At 49.3% G+C, this 9,271-nt stretch overlaps 1 protein-coding gene across 1 annotated transcript; it reads left to right on the forward strand.

Moving 5' to 3' along the window:
* The first annotated feature begins 1,925 nt into the window (after positions 1-1,925).
* HMOX1 (heme oxygenase (decycling) 1) lies at positions 1,926-7,824 on the forward strand. The gene is made up of 4 exons (XM_009332592.1): positions 1,926-2,035; positions 4,381-4,872; positions 5,489-5,597; positions 7,110-7,824. The coding sequence occupies exons 1-4, from the start codon at positions 1,940-1,942 to the stop codon at positions 7,244-7,246; spliced, it is 834 nt and encodes a 277-aa protein (XP_009330867.1). The 5' UTR covers positions 1,926-1,939; the 3' UTR covers positions 7,247-7,824.
* Positions 7,825-9,271: the final 1,447 nt, after the last annotated feature.

Here is a 9,271-nt window from a genome sequence, read left to right on the forward strand (position 1 = left end):
AGTAACCCTTCCTGAGCGCTGCACCGCATGCCAGATGTCTGCCCAAGTCAAAAAACAAGCGTGGAAGAATATTTCCTCCAGGACGGCTTTCTAACCTACAGCACCAAACCCAGCTGTGGCCAGGTGTAGGTGCAGTGACAGGGAGACACCTGAGGCATCTGGCTTTGGACAGCAGCACCCACCAGCAAAGCCACAGAGTGGACTTGCTGGAGGGGACAGACGGACAGAGCATGCCACAGTCCTTCCCCCTCCTCCCCAGGCTCTGCCTCCCTACCACCCCGCACATGACTGCAGCACGGGGGCTTTCTCACCCTCACAGCAGCAGGGGAATGCTGGCTTTAAGTGCCCTGCTCTTTGCGTTGAAAGCAAAATTTCAATTTGTGCTTTTCCAAAGTACAGCTGGCCAATGCATTGTCCGTCCTGGCTAGCCCTGCTTCCAGCACAGCTACAGTTGGAAAAGAAGGGCCCTGCTTCATCTCTTGGCTGCCTCACTGAACACTTCACCAGACAAAACAGCAGAGCCTCCAGCTACTGGCAGAAGCACCTTGTCCAACTCGCTTTTCCCAAAAAAGAGAAATTATTTGCCTTTGAAAGTCTCTGCAGACTTCCTCAGTTTCCCCCAAGTCTTGTACGACATCTTTTCAGTCTACCAGCTACCCCAGCCTTCTGGGTATCTAGGAGCTGGAGTGCTATTCTCCTAAATTGCCCTGTGCATAGCTGTAGTAACAGCAGGGGCCAGCTGCCACACAAATCAGACAGTATTTTTTCCATGCACAAGGGAGCGTGGAAAGGATTTCTCCGTGCATAAGTGCAGGCACACCTGTGCAAAGTGACGGGGTTTATTCACCAGTGCCCAGGGCAGTTCTGGCATTTGCAGACCAGAGCTGGTGCATGCATGTGCCACAGCAGCCGGATTACCGCGGGTGCCCCCAGGGTCCCTGCCATGCTCCCTGCTGTGACGGGGGTATGCTCCTAACCTGTAGTGCTGAGCTCCCCATCCCACGGCCCACAAGTACCGTGTTATCTGAAGATGTGCGCAGCCATGGGAAATAAGACGCTTATACCTGAGCCGTGCTAGGGCAGATGAGGACGAGTGTTGTCTTAGCTCCCCAGGCAGGGTGCAGCCGGGACACAGACCGGGGTGTAGGGGGAGAAGGCTGCCCACCCTGCCCCAGGCACTAGCTCAGCAAATCCACCCCTCCTTCCCCAGCCCCGCTGCCCCCAGCACAATGAGCGCCTCTCGCAGCACCAGGGCTCTGCCTGCCGCGGGCGCTGCGCTGAAAGGGTTAGGGAGCCAGGCACCCCTTGAAGGACAAGTTGCTCGACATCCTCTTGTTTGTGCTTAGTTATCACGACGCATCAGGTGACTTCCTTCTGGTCCCTCGGGGCTGTGGGCGAGCAGAGGGCGACAGCCAGGCTGGCAAGGGAAGTGCCGTCGTGTTGCAAGAAGTTTGTACTCGCAGTGAGGTCAGCGGCTTGGCTGCTCACGTGGCCTGGCGGTATAAAGCTGGATGCGAGAGCCGGGCTGCCCAGCGCGGAGCTTCGCTGGCCTCGGAGCGGAAGGGAAGGAGGAAAGCACGAGCAAGGAAAAACAGCAGGGAAGCGGAGGAGCGAAACGAAGTGGAGAAACATGGAAACTTCCCAGGCACGCAGCGCCGAAAGGTGAGAGCGGGGCGGGAAGGAGAGGGAAATTTTCTGCGGGAAGAGTACTGTGTTTTTCCCCTTGCTTTTAGGTATGCTGTTCCTGTTTCTGCTCTGCAGGGAACAGCGTGTTCCTGCTTTCACCTCTGGATGGAGTCTGTCAGTCTTCCTCGCTCGGGACAGCATTTGGGATGCTGGTGCTCCCCGGCTCCCACCTGTGGCTCTCGGGAATGCTCCGCTCCTTTTCCTGCCATCCCAGTCTCCCCCTGTTCTCCTAGGGAGCTAAGATCCATTACTGATGAAGGAAGCTACCAAGGAGGTGCACGAGCAGGCGGAGAACACGCCGTTCATGAAGAATTTCCAGAAGGGGCAGGTGTCGCTCCACGAGTTTAAGGTACTTCATAGCAGCATTGCTTGGGGATGGGATTTCCTCACCAGGAAATACACTGTTAGATCAGACGGGCCGGACGGGGACTAAACGGGGGAGGATGGGGACGGCACAAGGAAGGAGGTCCTTTGCATTACGGCTATCAGCACCTCCCGTGCAAAACGTGGTCTTCATCAAACTCCAGCACTGCATATCAGCCAAGCTGAAACAGGATAAAAAGACAAAGAGGTTGAAGGGATTAATGTAATTGCTTTTCTCTTTCTTCATACATGCCTGCATGTTAATTATTGGCAACGATAGTTAATGGAGGTATGACTATGTGCAGATACATGAGTGGCTGAAATGCCAAAAAGAGGGAGAATACTAAATTTACAACACTAAGCAGCTACAGCTAGAAATAATGATGGAATACTGAGAAAGCGAGGCTGTGGGATCATCTCTGGGACTGAACTTTGCAATGTTTTAGTTGTCACTTGGGTTATACCAGAGCTGAGATCATGAACAATAATAACACAAAGGCAGACTGAATTTGAGCAAGCCACGTCTGCCGCTAACAGGTAGAAGCCTGTTGCTTTTCTTAAGATAAAAGAGAATCATTTGCGGATACTGGTCTGTGCATAACCTGGCTAGATGCGTGATTCCTGGGATCTGAGCCGCATAACAAAGCCATGAGCAAAAACAAAGCACACACCTGTGCCAGGAATTCTTGGGAGGCTATAGGATGTGACGCATGGGCTTGCAAATAACAGTTAGTGATCCAACCTGTGGTTTAATTACTTTGTTGTTGAATTGTTCCTTGGCAAATAAATCCACAAGAGTAGGAAGAAGACTACTTATTTCTGACAGGTTGCATTCAGGATACTTAGTCAAGCATAAATTTAATCTTAGGTGCTGACTTCCTGCTGTTAGAAATGTGGCACTGGTTAGGCAGTGAACTTCGAGACAGGCTGGCAATAACGCAGAAAGTCAGGCCTTCAGGAACACAGCTCAGTTTCTTAGAAGATGTTTATGTGCTGTCAGGGGGAGCGAGATGTGACGTGGGTTTTAAAAAGTAACAATGGTTTTCAAAAGCCAGGTTTCCCATTAAACCACTACCTGCCTCTGAAAACAACAAGTCAAGATACACTTTCTTAATTTGTTAGGCAATGTTCCCGTATTTTGTTTCTTTTCCAGTAATCCAGGTAACGGGTTATTATTTAAAAACCTCTATTTTTGTTTACTCTCTTGGCAAACCTATTTATCTGCCCTGACATGTGACTCCCCAGAATCTGAATCTTTGTTTCCACAACCAAGCCACTGCCCCTGTGCTTATCAAAGTCCTATTTGCTGGCACAGTGGGGAAAAGTTGAAACAGCCAACTCTTTTACTGCAGAACTGATTGCTTTGTGGGAGAGTAAACTGCTTTCTCTCCTGTCATCAGCATAATCCCCCTCCCCCCCAAACCTGACTCACCTGTAGTGCAATAACTTCATGTTTTACCTTTTGCTGCTGATAAGGGATTCCAGTGTAAGGGAGGGGTGGTGTAGGTGTAAATATGTATACAGCCTCTGAAAACAGAATGCCTGGGGAAGGAAAGAACACAGCTAGATTGTCTTAGGCCACGTGGAAAAGCTGGCAGAGAGAAGAAAGTATCGCATAAGCTGGGAAAAACAACAATAACAATGGTTTCAAAATAGAGAGGAGAACACACAGCCTCGCAGCGCTCCTTCTCAAAGGCATCTTTCAGAGGCCGGCTGCACTTCCAGACCCCTTTTACCTTGTCTCCGTGGGGCAACCAAAGAGGCAACCCCACTTGCAAGTCTGAATGAGGACAGCAGTGGTGCCTCAGCTCCCGCGATGGTGGGATGCCAACAGGACGAATATGTAGAAAAATAAACAGGGTGTGTCATCGTCTCACAAGGCCCCACAAAGGGAAGCCACATCTTGAAGCATTCAGATTCGAACAATGCACCAGAAAATATACCTTTGGGAATACCCCCTCTGTTGACCGAGGGAATGAGGAGAATAGACCAGGCATGATTTAATAGGGTTCCAGCTTCCATTACATCAAGCTGCAAGAACTTTAACTTGAAGGTGAAGGCAGCAGCTTTTAAGGGCAGGTAAGACAAATAGCTGCTGGAAAGGGCTTAGGTCTTACCTGATGCTGCCTCAAGCAGAAGGGCAAGGGCTAAACAGTGTCTCACTGCACCTTGCAATTCTGTTTTCCACATGGGAAACCTGCAACACCACAGATGTGCATGCCTCATACTGGGTGTGCCCATGAGTAACTTTTTCATTAGTAGGGTTTGTCCCCAAAACCTGAAGACGACAGACGGATGCACCCGTAGCTCATCCTCTTCCTTCTCTTTCAGCTGGTTACGGCATCCCTGTACTTCATCTACTCTGCTCTGGAAGAAGAGACTGAACGTAACAAGGACAACCCAGTTTATGCCCCTGTGCATTTTCCGGCAGAGCTGCACCGGAAAGCTGCCCTGGAGAAAGACTTGGAGTACTTCTATGGCAGCAACTGGAGGGAAGAGATCCCATGTCTTGAGGCTACTCAGAAATATGTTGAGAGGCTCCACTATGTAGGCAAGAACCACCCAGAGCTCCTGGTGGCCCATGCCTACACTCGGTATTTGGGAGACCTGTCTGGGGGGCAGGTGCTGAAGAAAATTGCCCAAAAGGCCCTCCAGCTGCCCAGCACTGGAGAAGGGCTGGCTTTCTTCACCTTCGATGGAGTCTCCAATGCCACCAAGTTCAAGCAGCTCTATCGCTCCCGCATGAATGCCCTCGAGATGGATCTTGCCACTAAGAAAAGAGTCTTGGAGGAGGCCAAGAAATCATTCCTCCTAAATATACAGGTGCGTAACAACCAGCCAGCCCTGTCTGCCCACACCCTCTCTGAAACAAAATAATAGCTACAGGGGAAAGGCAAAGCTGGCATTTCTGCTGTGGAGCTTATGGGAAGTTGTGGATTAAGGCAAGCTAGTCAGTTAGATGGCCACACTTGTCCAACCTGGGAGCCTAGTAAAAGGCTTGTCTCTGAAAAGCTCTTCTCCCTCTCCTAGGGTTTGAATTCAGTCTCTTCCCATGTGCCATTATTCAGATATGAATGAGGACTTATACTGGGAGTGGGGATCACCATCTATCTGTCCTGCCTCAGGTAGTACAGCTCCACAGGTCCTCTGTGGTTGCTGACTAGATGCATAGGTACCTTGCTTTCCTTCCCATCAGAAGATGGGCAATAGCCTTCTCCTGAGCTGGAAGCTTCAGGGAGAACCTGTCAAGTGAACAAGGAGTTTGAAAGACATGCTCTTGACCCCACAGACAGATTATGTTCTGTGCAAAAAGTGCCAGGAGACTTAGACTGAAGTCTGGTGTATTCTTCTGGTTCCTAAAGTGCCTGGGGCAGGGGCAAGGGGTCCAGTGAAAGAAGAAGAGGAGGCCACATAATGAGGCAGTGTTCGCTCTTCTCAGGTGTTTGAAGCACTGCAGGAGCTGGTGTCTAAGGGCCAGGAGAATGGTTACCCTATGCAGCCGAAGGCTGAGCTTCGCACAAGGAGCGTTAACAAATCACATGAGCACGGTAAGACGCTTCTAAGGGCAGGTGTTTAACATGGCCCCTTGTGGTTTTGTTCTCCTCCCTTCTTCTCTTCTTGTTTGTAAAAGCCACTGAGAAATGAGCATGAGGTGCTTGCCCAGTCTCTTCTCCAGCCATCAGTAGGTAGTGCAAGGAGAGGCACTGGTGTGTGCAAAGCATCTAGACATGACAGAGCAAGGATGACACATGGGCTCTCCAGAAATAGTGTCAATGAGGGAGCTTTACAAGGAGACTCCCCTCTCCTTCTCTTAGGTTTTAACAAGTGTAAGGTTCATTAGCCGCATGAGTTTCGACCACAAGGAAAACTGGCCTTGAGTTCACAGAAGCAAAGGCTGCAGTTTTGGGCCCAGATCAGCTGTGATGCCATGATGCTGACAGAAGTTTCTTCCAGACACACAGCCCTATCCAACGGGCTGTCCTTTTGGACTAAATCTCCCTCTGATCATTTTCCTGCCTTCCAGAAGTATTTACTGAAAACACTTCTTGAAAGTGTGCTGGGTTTATAATGAGCATTGTTCTGGATGGTGATGGCAAGTGGGGATGTACAGGCTGCCCATCAGTTTTGCAAAACTGAAAAAGCTCCATCTACTGGCAAACACCGATCCCGAACTGGGCAAAGCCCAAGCAGCGGCTGCAAGCAAAGTAATCCAATCCTTTTTCAGGGAGTCAGGCTTGTGACTGACTGAGGAGCAGGCTCAGATGTTTACAGAGGAGAGTGGTTTCCCTGATAACGTGTGATTCAAATAAAAAAGCCCTTATGACCTACCCATTCTGAAACTAAAAGGGAGATTTTTTTGGTACATACTGGATTGAACCACAGTCTTCCTGTGGCAAAGAGTGGAAAGCAAACCTCATCTTGCGCATCTCTAGACAATGAAGCTTAAAGCAACTTCTTTGGGAAAGGCAGTAAAAGTTCTCTGTGAAACTTTGCCACTCTTTTCCCAATACGCTCATAAAAGTAGGATTTTCAGAAAAGTTTGGTGTTGGATGAGGAACCTCATCCTGCAGTTGTACTGGGAAAATTATTTGTCTGGAGTGCTAAGGTCTACCTGTTTAAGGTCATTAGATGCCTAACCAATTAAATAAATGAGAAGTAGGAGACAAAATGCCTTTTAAAATTCTGGCTTAAGTATTTGGCCGTCTTCTGCACACATCAGGGGTTTGATGGAGCTGGGCAGTGCATTTTTAAACCTGTAAGGAGACAAGGGAAGAGGCCAGTACTCACATACAGGCAGAGGGGTTGTGAGTCTTTGTGAGTCCCAGGTCAAGTCTGCTGCTGCCCTTCTTCACCTACCCCAGGAGAGCAGAACCTGCTTCCACTGTCTCCCCCAACCCAACTGGGCTCTGGGCTTCCTCCTTCTCCCCCTGACAACTCCAGCAGGGTCTGCTCCAGCACTGGGGAGAGCAAGCATGGCATACCGGCAGCTTCTTGCCTCAACCTCTTCTCACATGCCTTTTTTCTTTTTTTCTTTTTCTCCTTCTCCCTGTTTGATCTAGGTCCAGCGCCTGGGAAAGAAAGTGAGAGGACAAACAGGAGACACACAGACATGATGCCCACCACTCCCCTGGTGCGGTGGATCCTGGCAATTGGCTTCCTAGCCACGACAGTTGCCGTGGCATTATTTGCCATGTGAAAGAGCAGGACCTTCACCTTCTCTTCGTGCCTTCCGCCACCCTGAACTAATCCACCTTCCCCAGTCCTTGTGGAAGGTCCTGTGATCTTGGCTCTGCCACTAATATTAGGAGACTTTTCTCCCCAGAAATCGAAGAGAATGCTCTATGGGGGGTCAGGCAAAGTCTCTCCTGTGCTTGGTGTGAGCTCTTCTCAGAGACTAACTTTATCACCAGAAACTAAGGGTAGAAAAAGCTAAAAACAATGGCCAAGAATTGTTGTTGCTTTACAGAATGCCTGCAAAAATCCTACAGGAACAGAAACGCAGCTTTGACATCTGTCTCTCCTCAGAAATACGAAGCTCCCCGGAGCTCTGTTTGCTCAATTTTTATACTGCTAGATAATACTGTGATCACTTTTTCCATGGAGCCACACGGCTCCTGTGGGTTATAGACTGTTTTATAGGACACTGGTAGGTCTTTGTTAATTCTTTTTCCAATCATTTTTGTTTTTTAAAAAGCAGAAGGTAGTTGTTGAAGATAGTGTCATTCTCTTGTCTGGTTATATAATTTATACACATAATAAACTTCAATGTAAAGTCTTCAGGCCTGGTGTTTCCTATTATTAAAGCCTTACCTGGGGAGAAAGGAGGTGTCTGTCTTCCTCCCAGTTTTACGTCTTTTGGAGCTGCTGCCTCCAGAGACGTTACAATAGACAAACGTGGGAGCTATCATCGAGCCAGACTCTGCTCCCACTCAGTGCTAACAATAACCTGGTACAAGCTGGGGCAGGTTTCTTCAGCTCCTACATGCTGGTCTCTATTTCTAGAAATAGCACAAAATTCTGTGAGCATACAAAGTATCCTTAAGGAGTGGAAGCCGCACGTAAGAGTTGGTTGCTATTCTATTAAAAGCAAATGGTGACAGGACCCTCAGCTGGTCTAAACCAGGACAGCTCTCTCTGACCGCTACCAGCTAAGGGCTCCGTTACCAGACCGCCTTTGCGAGAACTTCAGCATGAATCAGAAAACCAACTATGTTTTCACCACCCAGAAATGAAATGCACACTAGGTTTTGATCCTACAAGGCAGCTAAATGGGAGCAATCAAGCATGCAACTGCATGCCCTCACCTAGGTAACAAACCAACCCAACCTACTCCCAGGACTTGGTACTCACAAGGCATTGCTAAAGGCACTCCAAACACACGGCACTGCTGGAGCAGCCCACGCACACAGCTTTCTTTCCCCCCCCTTTTGCTGAGGCAGTTCTGGAGGTCTGGCTTTGTGGTCAGCCACTGTTACGGCCATAGGCCCTATCTGCTTCGGGGGGTCTCCTACCACAGGAGTCACAGCAGGAGAGGCTGCAGTTCAGGTATGGCACAGCAGGTACCAACAAGGCCATTAACTATCACCTCAGCGTCCTTCCCTCTCTTTCTACCAGAAAGCCTCTGTGATCAACCTGTCTCCATGATGCTGCCTGTTCTGGCTGCAACCTTAATCCCAAAGACACACTGTCCTACTGATCTGTTTTAACGACCAGCACTGAACCTGCTCAAAGAGCAAGGATCAGAAGGCAGGTCCTGCTGAGAATAAGCAGTGGGAAAGAGGGACTGTCATTATTTTCAGGCTCTTATCTACCCTACATCCCTCCCAAAATCCCCTTTAATACTTCTGTATTTGGACCCATTTGCCAACCCCTGGTAGAAAAAATAGTTAATTCTTAAAAAAGATAGCCAGATGTTTGAAAAGCAGGGTTGTGAGGCTTGGTAGCTCTTCAAATACAAGAACTTAGTCATTCAAATTTATATTAAGTTCTACCTATTCAGTCCCTCTAAGCCAGCCCAACTAAATCTGCACCACAGCCAGCCAGCCCAAGGGACACCCTGCTCAGGCCCTGCCACCCCACCGAGCCCTGCAGCAGCAGGCTCCAGCAGCCCCCAAGGAGCCTACAGCAGTACTTTATTTTATTCTCGGTGATTAACGCCTCTGCCTCCCCGCACGGCGTGCAGCAGCCCCGCTTCCCGCCGCCTGAGGGCAACGAGAGAGGC

The sequence above is a fragment of the Pygoscelis adeliae genome, unplaced genomic scaffold (assembly GCF_000699105.1).
Source record: "Pygoscelis adeliae isolate BGI_AS28 unplaced genomic scaffold, ASM69910v1 Scaffold399, whole genome shotgun sequence".
Classification (NCBI taxonomy): Eukaryota; Metazoa; Chordata; class Aves; order Sphenisciformes; family Spheniscidae; genus Pygoscelis; species Pygoscelis adeliae.